This window comes from Sorex araneus, chromosome 2 (genome assembly GCF_027595985.1).
Source record: "Sorex araneus isolate mSorAra2 chromosome 2, mSorAra2.pri, whole genome shotgun sequence".
NCBI classification, from domain to species: Eukaryota; Metazoa; Chordata; class Mammalia; order Eulipotyphla; family Soricidae; genus Sorex; species Sorex araneus.
In genome coordinates this window covers 195,934,351-195,956,533 of record NC_073303.1, presented here as the reverse complement: position 1 = coordinate 195,956,533, position 22,183 = coordinate 195,934,351, and the positions used below count along the sequence as shown (strand labels likewise).

General features: G+C 51.4%; 1 protein-coding gene across 1 annotated transcript in view; it reads right to left on the bottom strand.

Moving 5' to 3' along the window:
• HUNK (hormonally up-regulated Neu-associated kinase) overlaps positions 1–22,183 on the bottom strand; it is a 129,462-nt gene that overhangs the window by 67,271 nt on the left and 40,008 nt on the right. Inside the window, 1 exon segment of the mRNA XM_055126327.1 lies at positions 8,848–9,140. Coding sequence (XP_054982302.1) covers positions 8,848–9,140 — 293 coding nt within the window.

Genomic DNA, 22,183 nt, shown 5'->3' with positions numbered 1-22,183 from the left:
CCCAGCAGTGATCCAGAGCCAGGCAGTGACCAGGATCGAACCCAGGATGGCCACAGGCAAATGTGCACATTAAGGCTTCAAGCCACCTCCCTCTCTCTCTCTCCGTGATTAGCTTGGACTCCTTCTAGCAATCTTTTTTTTTTTTTTTTGGATCACACCTGCACTGCACAGGGGTTACTCCTGGCTCCACATTCAGGAATTACCCCTGGCGGTGCTCAGGGGACCATATGGAATGCTGGGAATTGAACCCGGGTCGGCCGCATGCAAGGCAAACGCCCTACCCGCTGTGCTATCGCTCTGGCCCCTCCTTCTAGTAATCTTGAGAAGGATGGGTGGGACAGAAATTTCAAGCCTCTGGCAGCAAAAGGCACAAGACTTTGGCCAGTTGGGCTGCAAAGGAAGCTCTCATTTGGCTAAGGGAATCTGCTTTCTAGAACCTTCCTTTCTTTTCTTTTCTTTTCTTTTCTTTTTTCTTTTCTTTCCTTTTCTTTTCTCTTTTTCCCCTACTTGAAATATTTCCATCATGTTTAAAGACTGGATTCCTTTAAATACTATTTTGATTGTCTTGGGTAGCTAATTACATGTTTAGATTTAATGTGGCAGGAAATGTGGGGCATTAACTTTCTGGTAACGTGTGGGGCCCGGAGAGAATGGACAGGGGGTTAAGGCACACGGCAATTAGGATTTCGTTCCTGGCACTGCATAAAGTTCCCTGAGCACCACCCAGGAGTGATCTCTGAGCACAGAGCCAGGAGTAAGCCCTGAGCTCCCCCAGGTATGGCCGAAAAATGAAAAACAAAAATAAACAAAAAAAAAACCCTTAAAACATGATGCCAACATCAAACAAATCAAGTTTCAGCCCAATCAAGAACAGGGTTAGGGGCTGGAGTGATAGCACAGCGGCTAGGGCGTTTGCCTTGCACGCCGCCGACCCTGGTTCGAATCCCAGCATCCCATATGGTCCCCTGAGCACCGCCAGGAGTACTTCCTGAGTGAAGAGCTAGGAGTAACCCCTGTGCATCATCGGGTGTGATCCCCCAAAAAAAGCAAAAAAAAAAAAAAAAAAGAACAGGGTTAGGGTGGGGGCAGGAGTGAAGGGCCTGGCACGCGGCCAACTCTGGTTCAGTCCCTCGCAGTCTCCCAAACACTGCCAGGTGTGGCCCCAAGGCCCGAGCTGGGGTGCCAGGATGACCGTGGCTCTTCAGGACCCAAGCAGCAACCACATCCTTGTGCCAGGCCACACGGCCAGGGCCAACGGGTCTCTGAGCCTTCTGATCATCGCCTGGGTGGCCGCCTGCCCCCACAAAATAGAACAGGGTTCGGCTGTTTCACTCGGGGCACCCCAGAGGGGGGCGGGTGAGAGCCCTCCTCACCCCAAGGACCCCACCGAAAACCGCCAGAACTCAACCTCCCCCATGCTCATGGCCACTCTCCTCACACTCAGGAGTGAACTTACTCCTGGACCACACACCCTACAAATACTCCAGGAGCACTGCACCACATTCGGTGCGGTCCAAAGTAGGAGGCAACCAATCTTAGAGGGAAATATTTTATTTTACAGATATCCATAATAAAAGCACACAAGGCTCAACTTCTAACAACATGTTAAGGGATCTCTTAAAGAAGGGCTTAACGGCGCATATGCTGCCTGAGCCCATGTGCTGCTTGCGCCCACGTGGCCGAGCACATGTGTCCCTCGAGCACATGTGTCGCCCACATCTCCCCTCTTGAGATGTGTACTTTCATGCTTTCATACCTTTGTGTCTGAAGCTCGGTTATGTGTAGAGGCTTCCTCCACCCTTGGAGAAGCCCGAGTTCTCTCATGAGCGCGTTATTTTCACTATTCTCTCTCCCACTTATCCCTTCCTCCTTCCCTCAGAAACCTCTAAATAAAATCTATTTACTTCAAAAAAAAAAAAAAAAAAAAGAAGGGCTTAACGGCCCCTGGGTGAAATACAACACTCCTCAACCTCTTTCCTCTAAGGATACTTTTTTGTATCCTTTGCATTTTCAGAGGTTTTTCACAACAAACAATACAAAATATATTATTTTAGTTCTGCTTTGGGGCAGGGATTCCGGGTCGGGATGGAAACACCCAAAATATGGTGGTGGGAAGGTGTCATGGTGGTGGGGTTGGTGTTTGAATAGTAAGCATAATAAAATACTGTGAACTGCTTTATAAAATAAAAAAAAAATTGTAAAGCAAAGAACTGGGGGGGTAGAGCGATAGCAAAGCAGGTAGAGCGTTTGTGTTGCACACGGCCGACCCGGGTTCTATCCCTGGCATCCCACATGATCTGCCTCCCCCAACCAGCCCCCCCCCGCCCCCCCCCCCCGCCGCACTGCCAGGAGTAATTCCTGAGTGAAGGGCCAGGAGTAACCCCTGAGCATTGCTGGGTGTGACCCAAAAAGAAAAAAAAAACTGGGTTTTTATTTCACTGGGGGGAGGAGGGAGGCAGGGGGACGTCATACATGCAATGGCAATGCAAGTTTCCCCTTCAGTTACCTCTCCAGCCCCCAAGAACTACTGCCACACCCAGTGGCACTCAGGGCTTACTCCTGACTCTGTGCTCAGAGATCACTCCTCGCAGTGCTCAGGAGACCATATAAGGTGTTGGGGACTGAACCCAAAGCCAGCTGCTAGTAAGGGAAGTGCCCTTTCCGCTGTGCTCTCTCTCCAGCCCCGACAGCTAGGCTTTTAAAGTCTCTTCACACACACACATAAAGAGCTCCTTAGAAGCAATGCCCAGATGGGGCCACCGAAAACTCTTCCCAAATCCTCCACTCTATTTGTTTGCCAATCAAGAGTTCCCAGGGCAGCTCTGCAACATCCGCCTGTCTTCTTCACTGAAAACGCTAATCTCAGCACCGTTTGTGAAACTCGCCCCACATCTGCAGCCTCAGGGACAAAACTTCACCCTTGGAAAGGGTGGCGGGAAGTCTTTAACCGTCTTTCACCGGGAGAGAGTCAGGCTGTGTCTGCGGGAATGTTTGCGAGGCAACACGTGCTGGCAAAGACGCCACGGAAAGACTCTCACAGACAGTCCTAGGGAAAGTCGTCGAGCCCTCCGCTCCCCTGGGTCTAGGAACACGGGGGCTCGTCACAAGATGCCTAGGAGTGCTCACAGCTGTTTCTCTGGAAGACCTTTGCCTCCCAGTCCCCTCTGCTTTGCAACTGTATTCCCCAGAAGAGAGGAAGAACTGCAAGGCAGAGAGAGCCCGAGAGAGAGCAAAAGACCGCACCATCTCCATTCTCAAAAACACGGTTCAGGGACTGGAGCAATCGTACAGCAGGTAGAGCATTTGCCTTTCACGTGGCCAACCCGGGTTCAATTCCCAGGATCCCATATTGCCCCCGGAGCACTGCCAGGAGTGATTCCTGAGTGTAAAGCCAGGAGTAACCCCTGTGCATCACTGGGTGTGACTAAAATAAATAAATAAATAAATAAATAAATAAAACACGGTTCAGTTCCTGCCTTGGGTTTTGACGGCAACTGCATGGACGGATGGGACTTGGTTTAAATGACTTTAATTTTTTTTTTCTTTTTGGGTCACACCTGGCGATGCACAGGGGTTACTCCTGGCTCTGCACTCAGGAATTACCCCTGGCCGTGCTCAGGGGACCATATGGTATGCTGGGATTTGAACTCGGGTCAGCCGCGTGCAAGGCAAACGCCCTACCCGCTGTGCTATCTCTCCAGCCCCTTAAATGACTTTAAAAGGGATCGGAGAATGATCACTGCAGGGATGGCTCCTGGCCAGGCTCCGAGCTGATCTCATGGGGGCACCTCAGATGGGAGCAGGCATCCTCTCTCTCTCCGCCCGCAACAGATGGACCCCGGCAGCCCCAAACTTCCAGAAACCAATCGCTACCACCCACCCTCTTGGCCAATCTTCACAGCTCGCCCTGGGCCCCCCACTATATCGCATACTTTTTTTATTTTTTGCTTTTTCGGTCGAATCACTGTGCAATAGACCCTTACACACAGCTTATGCTATTCATTCCAAGCAACACAAAATAAATAATCTAGCATCGGCCTATGGGGCAGGCTTGAGTGGTGGTGGAAACCTTCGAAAGGACGGTGGTGGGAAAGTATAATAATGGTGGTGGGATTGGTGGTGAAATACTGAACGTAATCAGTTATTGCTAACAACTTTATGGAAATGAAATTTTAAAAAATAAACACAATAAAATGAAATTTTTTTTTTTGCTTTTTGTGTCACACCGAGAGATGCACAGGGGTCACACCTGGCTCATGCACTCAGGAATTACTCCCGGTGATGCTTGGGGGACCATATGGGATGCTGGGAATTGAACCTGGGTCAGCCGCGTGCAAGGCAAACGCCCTACCCGCTGTGCTATCACTCCAGCCCCAATAAAATGACTTTTATAGAAAAGGGGGGAGGGGGCGGAGAGTCTCCGGCAGGGGAGATGGGCAACGCTCTGCTGTTAGCTGTAAAGCCCTGGGGTTGCACCAGCAGGTGGGAACAGCACGACCCCTCGAATCCCAGTCAGGGCTCCTGGGTGCCTCTGTCCCCTTCGGCCGGCCTAGTGGGTGATTTCAGCTGACTCACCTGTGAGGTGTGGGGCTCTGTCACCTTCACAGGGAGACTGAGCACACTCTGGACCCTTGTCTTCTTAATGGCATCCCCCCCCCCCCCCCCCGGGCACTGCAGACTACATCGAAGTATGTGGCCGAGAGCCCAAAATAGCGTGAGTCACTTAAGATTCCCCAGGGCTCCGCTCCCAGCTGATCGGCAAATAGACCTAACAAGGTGGGGGTTGGCGCCCAGCCATGAGCCCAGACCGTGCCCGGAGCAGTGCCCTGGTGTCTGGGCTCCCCTGGGTGTATCTCCCCCACCCCCGCCCCCTAAGCCGGCACCCACCCCCCAGAGACCCCACAAGTCTCTCCATTCTATGGATCCAAGAGCTACTTTGGTATGGGTGGGAGGATGGGGGGTGGGGGGTGGAGCGCGAGGTCTAGAGCTAGCACAGGGCTTACGGCACTTGCCTTGCACGCAGCCAAACCAGCTCGATCTCTGGCACTGAGTATCATCCCCCTGGACGCTACCAGGGGTCACTCCTGAGCACAGAGTCAGGATGTGAGGCCCCAAAGCAGGCTCCTCAGCAGCCGTGACAAGCTGCAGCAACATTAAGTCTCAGCCAGGCCTCAGTTTCTGTTTCCCCAAAGCAGGACCTGCGGTTTCTGGTAAACTCCCAGTTGAGTCATTTGCCAAGATAAGGAATTGGGCAGCTGGGTCTGGCCGGTCATGAAGGGTCACTGCACCCTCCTTAGAAACTGTTGCTATATAAGTGGATCAGCATGGAAAGTATCATGCTAAGTGAAATGAGTCAGAAAGAGAGAGACAGACATAGAAAGATTGCGCTCATCTGTGGAATATAGAATAACAGATTAGGATTCTAACACCCAAGAATAGTAGAAATAAGTACCAGGAGGTTGACTCCGTGGCTTGGAGGCTGGTCTCTCATTCTGGGCAACTCAGAGAAGGGAACACCAAGTAAAATATGGTCGGAGGTCATGCGAGGGAAGGGTGATGCGTGCCGAATGTAGACTAGAGACTGAACACAATGGCCACTCAACACCTTTATTGCAAACCACAACACCTAATCAGAGAGAGAGAACGAAAGGGAATTCCCTGCCATAGTGGCAGTGTGGGGTGGGGGGAGACGGGACTGGGGAGGATGGGAGGGATGCTGGGTTTACTGGTGGTAGAGAAAGGGCACTGGTGAAGGGATGGGTTCTCGAACTTTGTATGGGGGAAACATGAGCACAAAAATGTATAAATCTGTAACTGTACCCTCATGATGATTCACTAATTAAAAATAAATAAATAAATAATAAAAAAACAAAAAACAAAACAAAACAAAAAAGAAACTGCTGCTAACCATTGCCTAACTGCTGACCACCATTATAACAGGGCCGATGCTAAAAATAACCCAGTATATAGACTGTTCTTAATCCTGAACCCATATAAACTGCTTGTGATTTGGAGTTGGGGTCCTTGTCAAGACTCCACTGTACTGAATGAGACTCGGACCTAGCTCGGGCTAGCGCTGGCTCGGGCTAGTAATAAAGTTCCTTTGCTTTTGCATTATCATGTGTGGACTTGGTCTCTCCGCAATTGGGGATCTGAAACACCGGCACAACAAGGAATAGCCTCCTGAACCACTAGGTGTGACCTCCCAGCCCACCCCACCCTCCACACAGCACCACAGACTAAAATGAATTGCTTCCTTCACTCATTGTAATCAGAATGGCTTTCCAGCAGATCAAAGGCACCATGAGAGGATGACTATTTTTAAATCTATTTCCTGGGGCCAGAGAGATAATACAGGGCTTAAGGCACTTGCTTTGCACCAGCAGACCCAGGTTTTGATCCCAGAACATCGGATGCCCTGAGGGTGGCTGGGTGTGGCCCCCCAAACAAAAATGAATACATAAATAAGTGTATACAGATATTAATGCACATACATGTGCCCACACATATGTGTTTGTGCATTTTTTAGACATGTCGATGCATACACATTTTGTGCTTTGATCTTTTTGGCACTGTAGCACGATAGCACTGTCATCCAGTGGTTCAATTGTGAGACTTGTTGCTACTGTTTTTGCGTATCAAATACACCACGGATAGCTTGCCAGGCTCTGCCATGCGAGCGGGATAATCTCGGTAGCTTGCCGGGCTCTCTGAGAGGGATGGAGGAATCCAACCCGGGTCGTCCACATGCAAGGCAAACGCCCTACCCGCTGATCTTTTTGGCATGACTATTAATTAAACCTGGGTCCTTCTTTCTCTCAACAATGCAGATCATCTAGTGCCTTTCATTTCCAGAAGGAAGAACCGTGCATTGATTAGCGAAGTTAACCTTCGGGTAGTGGCAGAAAGAGGGTAGCTGGCTGTCGTGTCACTTATTCTAGTAGAGCATGAAGGGTAGGCTAAGAGCATCCCGCAATAGCCACACTGCCACAGACACTATATCCATTCATTTGCCCTGTGCAGTTCCTCCTCAGAAGAGTTGCTTGTTTTTTTAAAAATTTTTGATTGAATTAGAAAAAAATGAAGTCACGAAATTTGCTTGTAAGTGGATGGACATGGAGAGTATCATGCTAGGTGAAATGAGTCAAACAGAGAGGGATAGACATAGGATGACTGCACTCATTGTGGAATATAAGAATAACATAGCAGAGACTGACGCCCAAAGACAGTAGAGACAAGGGCCAGGAGGATGCTCCATGCTTGAAAGCCTGCCTCAAGAGCTCGGGGAGGGGGCAGCTGGGGAAGAGGAGGGACCACTAAGTCAGTGATGGAGAAATCACGCAGGATGGGAGATATATGCTGAAAGTAGACTAAGGACCAAACATGATGGCCTCTTGGTATCTGGATTACACACCATAATGCCCAAAAGGAGAGAGAGAGTAAGGAGGAAAGTGCCATAGAGGCGGGGTTGGGGGTGGGGAATGTGCACTGGTAGAGAGACAGGTGTTTGAACTTTGTATGACTGAAACTCAATCATGAAAGCTTTGCAACTGTATCTCACAGTGATTCAATTAAAAAAAACGAAAAAAAAAATTTTTTGATTGAGATTCTGTGGTTTTCAATGCTATAAATAAAGGTTTCTCATGCACAGATTCCAACACCACACTCATCACCAGTGTGCTCCCCCTCCCCCTCCCAAATACCCCAACCCCCCTTCCCTCTCATCCCCAACCCACAACTCAAAGGTGTGGATCAGTCCTCCAATTATGTTGCCTTCGTTTTTGGTGTTTTTTGGTTTTGGGGGGGCCACAACTGGCAGTGCTGAGGGCTTATTCCTGGCTCTGCATGTCTCAGGGATCACTCCTGGTGGGACTCAGGGGACCCATGGGATGCCGGGGGTACCTGGTTTGCTGTGTGCAAGGCAAATGTCCCACTCTCTGTCATTATCACTCTGGCACACCCATTATGCTGTCTTTGATCATCTGTTGCTCCCTTGCTGTGTATATTTAAGTCTTGCATCGGAGAGAGATCATTTCATATCTATCCTTTTCCCTCCGGTTGACTTACTCTACATAGCCCCCTAGTTCCATGAGAGAAGACTAGTTTTTTTTAAAAAGTTAGATTTTGGGGGACAGAGCAATAGCACAGCAGGTAGGGCATTTGCCTTGCAGGCAGGCGATCCGGGTTCAATCCCCAGCATCCCGTATGGTCCCCCAAGCACTGCCAGGAGTAATTCCTGAGTGCAGAGCCAGGAGTAACCCCTGAGCATCGCTGGGTGTGACCCAAAAAGAAAAAAGCAAAAAAAAAGGTTAGATTTTCCTGCAAGGGTGTCTTGGCTGACGGGGAACACCCCTCGCTTTTCCCAAGACAAGCACAGGATTCGGATGGTCATTCAATGCAGTGAAATGAACCAGCTGTCCAACACACGCCCCCACGCATAAGAGAGCAACACAAAAAAAATACAGCCTCGATGCCAGCGTGGGAAAGCACTTTTAATACCATCTACACATTGAGTAACCCGTCCCCTGCCTGGGCAAAGAAGAGCAGGCATCCTGGGTGCAAGCCCTATTCTGAGGCATTTCTGTGCACGAACTTCTGCACCCTGACCCCAAGCTTGAGACGGCCACTGGGGGCCATTCTCATTTCCCCGAAGAAAACACAGAGGCTCAGAGTGGTGAGCCCTTAAGGTCGCACACATGCCTGGTCACGGGCAGAGCCTGGAGGCAAAGCCCTCTGGCTTCCAAATCCTACACGAAACTTCGGTCCAGGCAACGAAAAGTGGAGACTTATAATGCACACGGTGCAAGAACTGAGACGCCTTCGGTAGCAAGGCGGTGTGGCCCTTACCTGTGGACGACCCCGGCCCGGTGCAGGTGCTCCACGGCCGAGATGAGCTGCCGGATGTACCTGCGGGCTTCCGCCTCCTCCAGCCTCTTCTTCTCGTAGATCTTGTGCATGAGGTTTCCGCCCGGGCACAGCTCCATGACCAGGTAGTAGCTGTTCTCCGTCTCCAAGATATCCAGGAGCTGCGTGATGTTGGGGTGGCGGATCATCTGCTGGATCTGGCCCTCGCGTCGGAGGTTTTTGGTGACATAGGTGTCCTTTTTGGCTCTCTTCTTGTCGATGACTTTTATGGCCACCTGCAGAGAAACCCAGAGAGGGTTTGAGATCTCTTTTCCTGCTACGAACGTGGACGGGACCAGAAGGGGCTGTGCTGAGGGGAGTCAGTCAGAAGGAGAGAGGCCGAATACTGGGTGATGGTTCCCTCGGGTGCTCGCTACGGAAACCGAGAGGCCGGGGCTCAGCGGTAAAGCACGGGCCCTGCCCACAAAAGGCCTCAGGTTCAATCTTCAGGATGGCAAACAATAAGCAACAACTTAAAAAGCAAAACATGGGGTGGGGGGAGAGGGCAGGAGAGATAGCTGTATCACTGTCATCCCGTTGCTCATCAATTTGCTCGAGCGGGCACCAGTAACGTCTCCATGGTGAGACTTGTTGGTACTGTTTTTGGCATATCGAATATGCCACGGAAGCTTGCCAGGCTCTGCCCATACGGGCGGGATACTCTCGGTAGCTTGCCGGGCTCTCCGAGAGGAATGGAGGAAAGGAACCCGGGTTGGCTGTGTGCAAGGCAAATGCCCTACCCGCCATGCTATCGATAGCAGAGGGGTTAAAGCACCTGCCTTGCATCCTGCAAACCCCCGTTCAAATCCCTGGCACCACAGAGCTCCCCCCGCCCCAGGCACCGCCGGGGCTTATTCCTGAGCACTGAGCCAAGAACAGTTCCTGAGCACTGTTGGATGTGGCCCTACCCGTCCCCCCACCCAAAGCCAGAGTCCTTGGAAAACCACTTCCCCATCCCCCCCCCACACACACACATACATTAGTGTTCTCCGTCTCTCCAAACCCACATTCAATTATCGCCAAGCTGGCATCCATGGATGGTACGGACCCCTCACACACACCATTCCAAACCCCCCACCCACACTCAGTCCTTCCGACCCTAACTCAAGCCACTCTCTGCTGCGGATTCCCTTGAACTCTCTTTCTTTCCTCTTCTCCCGCCCTCAATGCCACTCAAACCTCTCCTTCCCTAAAACAGATCGCTCCCCGCTCCCCGGAAACTGCTCAGAAAGTGTCTAGCAGGAAACTCATAAGCAAAACCATCAATGTTAACGTCTTAGGCAAAAAAAAAAAAAAGGAAGAAACCCAAAAACAAGCAAAAAAAAACCCAGCAGCCAATGGATTCACTTAGTCTCTCCTCCTGAAGACAGTCTCATTTTTATAATTATGCAATGCCCCCTCACCTTGCCTCCCCCACACACACCACCACCACCCAAAGTTTTATTTTCCAAGGTTTCAGTTACCCGAGGTCAAGCCAGTTCCAAAAATAAAACGTGCTACAAGATATTTTGAGAGCGAGACCCCATTCGGATAGCTTTTTCCACAGTGCATTGCTATCAGTGCTCGACTGTCATTGTCACTGTCACGGTCATCCCGTGGCTCATCGATTTGCTCGAGTGGGCACCAGTAACGTCTCCATTGTGAGACTTGTTTGTTACTGTTTTTGGCATGTTGAATATGTCACGGGTAGCACGACAGGCTCTGTCGTGCTGGCGAGATACTGTCAGTAGCTTGCCGGGCTCTCCAAGAGGGGCAGAGGAATTTAACTCGGGTCAGCTGCAAGCAAGGCAAATGCCCTAACACTGTGCTATCGGTCCAGCCCATCAGTGTTCATTATTATTATTATTATTATTATAGAGTCTGGGGTGTTAATCTCTTCCTATTTGTCTAATTGCCGAGATAAACCTTATCATAGGTATGTAGATGTGGGGAGAAATATTGCAGGTATGAGTTTGGAAGGTCCCTGGTTGGCCTCAGGCAAGGGCTCTGAGCTCCCTGTGTGTGGGGGGGGCGGTTCTATTCCTTTGCTTCCTGGTTTGGGGGGCCAAGCCAAGCTGCGCTCAGGGATCACTCCTGGCTCTGTGCTCAGGGGTACTCGGGGACCACATGCAGTACCAGCCATTAGACCCAGGTCAGCTGCATGCAAGGCAAGGGCTGACCCGCTGTACTGTCTCCCCAGGACCCCCTGGCCCTTCCTTTCAAACCATTACATGTAACACTGTATGACATCTGTTTAGATGGGCAAATGGAATTCTATGCAATCATGACAAAATGATCATGGCAATCAAAAAACAATAATAATAACCGCCCCGTGATGGCTGGGGAGTGGGGAGGAGATGGCACAAAAGGCTGAGCACATCCTTTGCACACAGGAGGCCTGGGTTCAACCCCCAGAACCACAGGGTGTCCCCTCCCAGCAACTCCGAGGCCAAGTTCTGAGCACAGAGCCAGGAGGGGCCCCCAAGAACCACTGGGTTGGCCCCCAAATAAAACATGTGTGTGTGGTGTGCTGAGAACTGCCTTCACTGTTTTCAAACTGGCAGTCGCTCAACACACCCCAAGACTTATCTTTCTCCTGGGGGCTGGGGCCTATCCACCATGCCAGCCTCTTGCGTGGGGATTTCAGACCCTTAATCCAGAGATAGGACTAAGAGGGGGACCCTCGGCCACTGAACCAAGGAACTGTGGGACAGTATCACCCACCCCGTGGAGCTCACAGCGAGGGGTGGGGGCAGGGCTGCACACCCCAAGGCGGCCCACGCTGGTGCTGTCCACACTTAGAAGCCCTTCTTGGGGCTGGAGCGATAGCACAGTGGGTAGGGCGTTTGCCTTGCACGCGGTCAACCCAGGTTCGGTTCCCAGCATCCCATAGAGTGCCCCGAGCACTGCCAGGAGTAATTCCTGAGTACAGAGCCAGGAGTAACCCCTGTACATCGCCGGGTGTGACCCAAAAAGAAAAAGAAGAAGAAGAAGCCTTCCTCTTCCTGCACTTCACCCCAGCTGGTTTAGGAGGTGCCGTAGTGAAAGACTTAGACAAGGCTAGAGTGACAGTACCGCTGGTAGGGCACTTGCCTTGCACAAAGCCAAGCCGGGGTCAGCCCCTGAGCAGCACCGGGAGTGATCCCTGAGCACTGACTCTAGAGTAAGTCCTGAGCCCAAACCAGGGGTGGCCCCAAAACAAGAAACTGAAAATTGCACTTGGGGGTTGGAGAGATCGTTAACAGGCGTCATGCAGCTGGCCTCAGTGGTTCCCAGCACCACATGGTGCCCCCACCCCCCACCCCCCAGCTCTGTGAGTTGTCGTTATAATACAGCATCTCCCATGACAAATCATTGGAAATGGCCCCTGGGTCCTCTGAGTATCGCCAGGAGACCCCCCCCCCCACACACACACACACAAGAAAGAAAAATAAATAAAAATTGTAGTAATTTGTGATTAGTAATTTGTGACATTTTAAAACACACACACACACACACACACACACACACACACACACACACACACGCTCACCTTCAAAGGAATACATATAATAGAGACATACATAAGCAATCATCCTCTTGAGGAGCTGAGAGAAAGGAGAGACCAAAAAGTAAAATTAGATTCTGCTTTTCTCTTTTTTGCCGAGAGTCTGTGTTCCCCCGGTTTGAAAAGGAAGCCCTTTGGCAACAGGATTCTTTAAAGCACAATGAATAAACAACAGTCTCCAAAGCCCAGCAGTTAAAAACGATCTGCCTTTTTAAGCAGAACACACAATCATTATTAGGATAATTTATTTAGCTCTTAATTGCCTGCAGAGTGCCATTCAAAGGCAGTAAAAGCAACTCCCGGGAAGTACAGACGTGACCTTATTTGGAAACAGTGAAGGGTTTCCCCGCCGGGATGGGCTCTCAGCACCTCACCAGGGTCCTTCGGAGACAGACACAGGACAGTGGGAGACAGACGTTACACAAAGACAGAAACCCCAGCTAGGGAAGCAGGTAGCAAAAGCACCACGGATGGGGGTCCCCTCCCCCTGAGAACTGGCAGAGACCCCCACATCCGCCCAGGTGGACCCGCCTCGGTCCAGATAGGACAAAGGATGTAGCTCTGTGAGAGGGTCGTCAAGGGGGCAGCCTTGTTAACACTCAGGATCTGGGTCCCCCCAAACAGACGGTAGATTTCCACCTGTGCGGCTTTATCAGGGCAAACTTGCACTGTGTGAAGCCATTCGGTGTCCGCTGGTTAGAGCAAGCCTGGAGACTGACTGGAGTGTGTGCCCCGCCATCTCTGTAGCCTGGCATCCCAAATCCACTGGTCCTGAGCTTCCCTCAGTGACAAAACCTGCACCCTGGTCAGAAGACACTTTCCTGGAAAACGGGACTCACCGAGGATCCAGGCTTCATGGATGCGTAGGGATTCCCAATCTGGTCTTGAAAAGGTGTTTAGGGGACCAGGACCAGGAGGGGATTGAGGAGGAGTATCATAGACTAGATAGCAACCAAAACTTTTTCTGGTTTTGGGGCTTTGGGGTCACATCCAGCGATGTTCAAGGATTTCTCCTGGGTCTGCACTCAGGAATCACTCCTGGAGGGCTCAGGGCTACTAGGGCTCAAACCTGGGTCAGCTGCGAGCAAAGAAAGTACCTAACTGGCTGTACTATCTCTCCAGCCTCCATCCAAAACACTTTAAAAAAAATAATTTTCTCGCAAAGGGCCAGTAAAGACTCCAGCTCTACAACAGAAGCAAGCTTCTCACCTACCAACATTTTAACAAAGCAATCTCTTTTTCCAAGAAGGGTCCCTTAGTTCCAAGATAAGAAACAAGGTCTTGGGGCTGGAGCAATAGCACAGCGGGTAAGGCGTTTGCCTTGCATGCAGCCAACCCAGGTTCGATTCCCAGCATCCCATATGGACCCCGAGCACTGCCAGGAGTAATTCCTGAGTGCAGAGCCAGGAGTAACACCTGTGCATCTCCAGGTGTGATCCAAGAACAAAGAGAGAAAGGAAGGAAGGAAGGAAGGAAGGAAGGAAGGAAGGAAGGAAGGAAGGAAGGAAGGAAGGAAGGAAGGAAGGAAGGAAGGAAGGAAGGAAGGAAGATACGCGTCCTTGATCTGCAATTTTAAAACAGGAGCTTGCCAATGCTCTAGAAGAGAGCTGCTCTGAAGATCGTCAGGCAGTTTTCCTCTCAGCTGACTCATTCCTCTTCTTTCAATATTGACTGAGACCGTCTACACAACATGGCCGTTAAGAGGACTGAATATTTCCTTCCTCCTTCCGGGTTCCGTCTTTCCTGCCTTGAAAACCCGCTACTCTCAAACACAGTGAAGGTGAAGCCCAGGGAAAAAGTGAATGTGAAATGGAGCAGCCCCACAGCTGAGAGGAAGGAAAACTAGAGATCAAAAAGACACCTCTTTGTGAGTAGTGAAAAGTGCGCGCTCGCGCGCGCGCGCGCGCGCACACACACACACACACACACACACTTCACCCCTTGTACAAAGTCAGCTCTGTCCTTCCACGTTTGCGTCTCTTTCTCATCGGAGCACTATTTCAGAGACGTTTGAAATAATCAGGGTGCGTCTCTCTTGGACACCCCACTCACTCACTTGCCCAGAGCATGCTTGGTACTTTCAATTTCCTGTCTCTTTCTCTAATAAAAGCTTGGTTTGCCTTCTTAAAATCTAAATAGCCTACAAGCACCATGAACAGAGTCCCAATATATTTTCTTTTTATGTGGAAATTAGTCACACACACACACACACACACACACACACACACACACACACACATACAGCTTTGTGGAGTCTTGGAGAAGTCTCAAAGAACAACCCCCACAAAGCTTCTAAGCACCACCAAGTGTGGCCCCAAAACAAAAGAACAACAAAGAGCTTTCTTCTGGGACACTTTGCTTTCTTTTCCTTTCTCTTTTTGGGTGGTCGAGGGTGGCATTCCCAGCAGTGCTCAGGGGACCAAACCCAGGGCTTCTGCATGCAAAGTATGTGCTCTTAGCCCGGCCCACCCCGGCCCCCTTCCCTGCCCCACCCCTTTGCCTGGCTCAGATCAGCAAGCACTTTCACAATCCCAACCATCGCAAAGGGCTGGGTACCCTTCATCCCTACTTCCAGGAAGGCAACATTTTGTATCTCCATTACGTTCCCAGTTTCTACCACAAGGCTGGACTCAACTTGCACCAGTGTAGGAGAACGAATGAGTGAATAAATGAGTGAATAAGGAAACAGGAGTAAATAAATGAGTGAATACAGAAATAAGAGTGAGTAAATAAATGAGTGAATAAGTGAATAAGAGTGAATAAATAAGTAAATGAGTGCATAAGTGAGTGAATGAATAAATAAGTGAATGAATGAGTGAATAAGTGAATGAGCGACTAAATGAATAAATTCATGAGTGAATGAGTAAGCAAATGAGTGAATGAGAGGTTGAGTGAATGAGCAAGCAAATGAGTGAATGAGAGGTTGAGTGAATGAGCAAGTAAATAAGTGTGAATGAATGAGTAAACGAGTGAGCAAATGTGTGGATAAGCAAATAAGTGAGTGAAAAAGTGAATGAATGAGTAATAAGTGAATGAATGAATTAGTGAGTGAAATGAATGAATGAGTGGGAATCCCATCCACCTGCTTCTGAGGTCAGCACAGGGAGTTCCAGGGTAAGGCTAGCCCCAACCCCTGGGCTGCTCTTCCCTCACCACACCCCACACAGACCTCACTTGTTCTCTTCTATCCCACAAAGGATGACAAGGGCTGCCACTTTTGACCACGCCCACCCTGACCACACACCAGCCCTTGGCCACGCCCCCTCTTGACCACACTCTACCCTACACATGCTTCTGGTCTTGACCTCACTCACCCTGACCACAACCCAATTCTTTTTTTTTTCTCTTTCAACTTTTTTTTTTGAGTCACCGTGAGATATAGTTGCAAGCTTTCATGTTTGAGTTTCAAGCACACAATGATCAAACACCCATCCCTCCACCAGTGCACATTCTCCACCGCCAATGTCCTCAATATATCCCCCTTTCCCAACCCTCCCCCTGCCTCCATGGCAGACAATTTCTCCCATACTCTCCCTACTTTTGGCCATTATGGTTTGCAATACAGATATTGAGAGACTATCACCTTTGGTCCTTTATCTACTTTCAGCACACATCTCCCATTCCTCCAACCGTTATTGACTTAGTGATCCCTTCTCTATTCCAGCTGCCTTCTCCCCCAGCTCATGAGGAAGGCTGCCAACTATGGGGCAATATTCCTGGCCCTTAAGTCTACTGTCCTTGGGTGTCAGTCTCTTCTTATGTTATTTTATATTCCACAAAACACTCTACCCGCTAGGGTGTTTGCTTTGCACGTGGCCGACCCAGGTCCCTCCATCCCTCTCAGAGAGCCCGGCAAGCTACCGAGAGTATCCCACCCGCACTGCAGAGCCTGGCAAGCTACCCGTGGAGTATTCGATATGCCAAAACAGTAACAAGAAGTCTCACAAGGGAGACATTACTGGTGCCCACTCAAGCAAACAATGGGACGACAGTACTACATATTCCACAAATGAGTGCAGTCCTTCTACATCTGTCCCTCTCTTTCTGATGCATTTCACTTAGCATGATACTCTCCATGTCCATCCACTTATCAGCAAATTTCATATTCCATGTGTAGATGTACCAAAGTTTCTTTATCCAGTCATCTGCACAACCCAACTCTTGACCACACTCTACCCTAACCACGCTTCCAATCTTGACCACACCCACCCTGACCACGCCCCACCCTTAACCACGCCCCCACCCTTGACCATGCTCTGCCCTAACCACGCCTCCAGTCTTGACCACACCCACCTGACCACGCCCCCGCTCTTGGCCACACCCCTTGGCACTCACACACCTGCCTCCTGGTCTTTTCCCTAAGACACTCAGCACCTCCTCAGCCCTACAGAACTCTCTGACCCAGGGTGGAGCCTGTCTGTCTCCAGCAAGAGGGAGCGGCCCTGTGTCTCCTGTCGTCCAGAACAGTCTCTGGCAGGTGGCCGGCACTCAACTGAGTGATGAATGGATGAATGGATGAATGGATGAATGTGGGTGTGGATGGAAAGGGGAAGTCCCATGATCTCTCCCTAAGCCTGCAGGAACTGAACAGTGTCGCCCCGACATTCATAGGGCAAGGGCCAATGTCACTGCTCTGAAGGCCAAAGAGGTCATTCGAGTTCAGTGATAAAAGAGAGGGGGTGCCTATTCCAAGAACAGGAGTCCTTCTACGCAGAGGCGGACACTCGGGATGAGAGAGTCGGCCACGCGAGAAGACGGGAGAAAGCAGCCACCTGCAGATCAGGGAGCATCATGAGGCGCCTTCGCCTAGCGTCCTGGATCTTGCCTGCATCCTGGATCCTTGCACTATTGGCAAAGATACCTGGGTTGGGACTGGAGCGATAGTACAGCAGGTCAGGCGTTTGCCTTGCATGCGGCTGACCCGGGTTCGATTCCCAGCATCCCATATGGTTCACCGAGCATCGCCAGGAGTAACTCCTGAGTACATGAGCCAGGAGTAACTCCTAAGCTGGGTGTGAGCCAAAAAGTAAAAAAAAAGATATCTGGTTTTTCTCTATCTTTCTTTTTTTGCGGGGTGAGGAGGAGAGCACACAACCGGCAGTACTCCAGGGTTATTCCTGGCTGTGTGCTCAGGGATCACTCCTGGCAGGGCTCAGGGGACCACACGGGGTGCCAGGGATGGAACCCTGCTCAGCCGCACGCAAGGCAAGGCCCTCTCCTCTGTACTGGACTGTCACTCCAGCCCGGCAAATATAGTCTCATTGTTTCCGTGGCTGAGCTCTGGGACTCTGCTCCAGCGGCCCAAGCTGACCAGTACAGCCGCTGTAGGAGGCCTCTGCAAGTGAAATCTGGGTACAATGAATGGAGTGGGGCCTCCCCCCTGGGGGGAGCGAGAGGGTGGGGGTGGAGAGCCATAAAGAAATTAACAAGTTCCGCTTCATCCTTGTGGAAGGGCTGAAAATGGTGGTGATTAGCATGACCCAGTGGGAAGTTTGGAGAGTAAATTGGTTTCACGCCTCCTCCAAAGAGAAGCTACGTGTAAAATCATCCAAGTGGAGTGTGCTCCTGGGTGGAGGATGCTTGTCGAACAGAGAGCAGAAAAGACCCTGGGATGGAGTCCTAATTAATTTCAAAGCTGCTCCGATTCGCAGAGGAGCCAAGCAAGGCCACAGACGCACAATGTGTCTGTGATCGGGGACCCACTGGTGCTGCTGCCCGTGTCTGGAGAGAAGCCCACAGCTCCGCCCCTGCCCGCTCCCCTGGCCGCATGCCCCGGACCTATCTCCCCACTTACGGGAGGGCACCGTTTTCTCCCCAGTTGAAAAAAAAAAAAAAACCAGAGGTCGTGAGGACCTATCAGGGTACCCAAGCCCCAGGTGACTTGAGCAAAGAGCCCAAGATGAGGAAAGAGAGAGAGAAAGAGAGAAAGAAAGAAAGAAAGAAAGAAAGAAAGAAAGAAAGAAAGAAAGAAAGAAAGAAAGAAAGAAAGAAAGAAAGAAAAGAAAGAAAGAAGAAAGAGAAAGAAAGAAAGAAAGAAAGAAAGGAAGAAGGAAGGAAGGAAGGAGGGAGGGAGGAGGGAGAGAGGAAGGGGAGAAGAAAGAAGAAAAGAAAGAAAGAAAGAGAAAGAAAGAAAGAAAGAAAGAAAGAAAGAAAGAAAGAAAGAAAGAAAGAAAGAAAGAAAGAAAGAAAGAAAGAAAGAAAGAAAGAAAGAAAGAGAGGGAAAGGAGGGAGGGAGGGAAAGGAGGGAGGGAGGGAGGGAGGAAGGAAGGAAGGAAGGAAGGAAGGAAGGAAGGAAGGAAGGAAGGAAGGAAGGAGGGAAGGAAGGAAGGAGGAGGGAGGGAAGGAAGGAAGGAGGGAAGGAAGGAAGGAGGGAAGGAAGGAAGGAGGGAGGGAGGGAGGGAAGGAAGGAGGGAAGGAGGAGGGGAGGGAGGGAGGGAGGGAAGGAAGGAAGGAGGGAGGGAGGAAAGAAGGGAGGGAGGGAGGGAGGAAAGAAGGGAGGAAGGAAGGAAGGAAGGAGGGAAGGAGGAAGGAAGGAAGGAAGGAAGGAAGGAAGGAAGGAAGGAAGGAAGGAAGGAAGGAAGGAAGGAAGGAGGGGAGGGAAGGAGGGAGGGAAGGAAGGAGGGAGGGAAGGAAGGAAGGAGGGAGGGAGGGAAGGAAGGAGGGAAGGAGGAGGGAGGGAGGGAGGAAAGAAGGGAGGAAGGAAGGAAGGGAAGGAAGGAAGGAAGGAAGGAAGGAAGGAAGGAAGGAAGGAAGGAAGGAAGGAAGGAAGGAAGGGAGGAAGGCTCAACTCCCTCCCTCGCCCACCCCAGTCCCCACTCAGAAAGCCATCAGGTCCTGACACCCTGCAAACCTCCTGCTTCTCAGAAATCAGCTCCTGCACGGGAGGAAAAGTGCAAACTGAGATGGGGGTGAGGGTGTGGGGGGGGTGGGTGTTTGTTAACACAACTGCCAAGTACCGGAAGTTCTTAGCAAAATCCCGTCTACAAACCATCAGACACACTGATTATCTACAAGGAGAAAGGGGACCTGAAATCCCTGCCCAGAGGGGATTCACCAACACTCGGGACTCCTATTTGGGGATGGGGGACTTGGGGATGGCTCCCAAGCGATGCTCAGCAGGCCCCCCCCCCCCCGCCTCCCCTGCCACTCCTGGTTACATCAGTGACACCCAGCCCACAGCTGATAAGCCAGAGATGAGGTCCATGAAGTGATGGTGTTCAGGTTTGCTGGTGCAGGGGTCAACCTAGAGGTGGGGGTGGAGGGGAGGCTCTAGGGTGAGACTTAGGGTGTCTCGCCAACCCTCTGAGCCACGGCTCTAGGCCCCAGATCATCTCAAAGAGAGCGTGAGGGTGACTTTGAACCAGGTCACACTCAAGTCAGTTCCCTTCTGGCTTCAGGAAAGAATCAGAAGGACCAGCTGGACAGGAGAGTCCCGCTTCTCTGTTCTGTTTTGTCCAGGTCATGGGGCATGCATCTGGGTATATTCCCTGCCATGCTTACTAAGCTCTCGGGAAACGCCCCCGTCATCGCATCCACACATTGACGGGCCACAATGCACATTGACGGGCCACAATGCAGAAAAAAGTAAGACGCGTAGTTGTCCCCTTCAGCCTCCAGCCTCCAGTCTCCAGCCTCAGCCTGGGGCTGCGGGTGACCCCATGTGCACCCGGGCTTCCCCCCTTTGCCCTGGCATCACTCCGCAGCTCTCTGCTCTGACGCAGACATGTCGACCAACTGCGCCAGTGTGCGGGCAAAACAGACAGGGGTGCAGGCCGGCCGTGTCCCTCCTCTCCTCCCTTCCCCCTGCCCGGAGAGAGAGGGTTTCCGGAAGGGGCCGGAGCGACAGTCCAGCGGGGAGGGCGTCAGCCTGGCATGTGGCCCACCTGGGTTGATCCCCGCCACCATGTCTGGTCCCCCGAGCACCGCCTGGAGTCATTCCTGAGTGCAGAGCCAGGAGTAACCCCTGAGCATCGCTGGGTGTGACCCCGTCTCTGAAAAGAGGGTTTCAGGAAGGGCGGAGATGAGGGGCACAGCCAATAACAGAGGACCTGGGGGCGGGGGCAGTGCCTGTTTGCACACATGTGTGCTAGACCAGCGGGGGGACCCTGTGGAGAAAGGCAGGCTGAATGCAGAGTCCTGGATTTCTTTCTTTCTTTTTTTTTTTTTTTGTTTTGGGCCCCCCCTCCCCGAAGGTGCTGGAGAGGGGGGGAGGGGCTCCTTCTGGCGTCTTGCTCGGGGGTGGCTCCCAAGCACCACATGGCTCACGCTGGGCTTGAATCCGGGCACTACATGGCCCCTGAGCCCCGCCGGGAGGCCCTCCTGAGCACTGAGCCAGGAGCAAGCTCTGAATGACCCCCCACCCCCACCAAAGTCACAGCTTCGGGCACGAAGGAAGCAGCCCCTCTACAGAGGATACTCGCCACGTGCCAAAGAGCAGCCGTGGGGGCATGTGCCCAGCAAGGACTCGGGGTGATGGCGGGCACCACGGACTCCCCCCTGCCCCACACACACATACACACACACAACCACGACCCGGAGCAGCCCTGGAGGTCCCAGCTCGGCCCTCGCACCTCAGCACCGACCAGCGTCACAAACTCGCTGCAAACGCCCGGTGCAGGTTCAGCCCCGGCAGCCCATAGGGTCCCCCCATCACCCCCACCCCACCCCGGGACCCCACCAAGAGCCATCCCTGAGCAGAGAGCCAGGAATGCGGCCTAAGCATCCATGGGTGTGGCCTAAAAGCAAAACAGAAACAAACAGACAAACAAAACAGCAGCGCTCAAGCGGGCTCGGGACCCTCCCAATAATGTTCCTTCAATGCTGTGTGGTACCAAGGATCGAACCCAGTTCCGAGCAGCATCCAAACCACTGAACGATCTCCCCAGCCTGCTTGTTTAGCACCCTAAACGGCACCACGACTAAATAGCACTGTAGCACTGTCGTCCCGTTGTTCATCGATTTGCTCGAGCGGGCACCAGTAACGTCTCCGTTGTGAGACTTGTCATTACTGTTTTTGGCCATGGGGAGCTTGCCAGGCTCTGCCGTACGGGCAGGATACTCTCGGTAGTTTGCCGGGCTCTCTGAGAGGGACGGAGGAATCGAACCTGGGTCAGCCGCATGCAAGGCCAACGCCCTACCCTATCTGCTGTGCTATGGCTCCAGTCCACGACTAAATAACATTATCTCAATCAGGAGGTGGGGGGAACACGCCAATCATTCTAAGAGGGAGTCCCAGCTAGGGGTGCCCAGGGCTTACTCCTGGCTCTGTGTTCAGGGGTCACTCCTGGCGATGCTCAGAGGACCATCTGAGGTACCACAGATCAAATGGATCAGCTGTGTGCAAGGCACTGGCCTTACCCCTGTACTAGCTCTCTGGCCCGACAGCAACCATTTCTCACCAGCATTTCTCCAGCAGATAGGATCTAAATATTTTTTAAAGCTAACTTAAAACATACCTCTTCTTTTCCTTAAAACCTTTGTTGCGGTGTGAAAGTGCATTTTTCTTGGCACAAAACCTCTCAAAATGGAACCACTTAAATAAGGATTAGGAGTTTCATTTTGTTTCCATTAATGGGAGGGGGGTAAATTGTCTTTAACAGAGATTTGGGGACTTGCCCAGGGTCACACTGTCAATTTCCAACCCGGAACACAATTATTCCGGTTCTACCCAGGACATCCATGTTCAGAATTCATTTAAAATATAAACCGCTTTTGCATCATTTAGCCAACTGCCTGCTGTAAAGGTAAAATTTT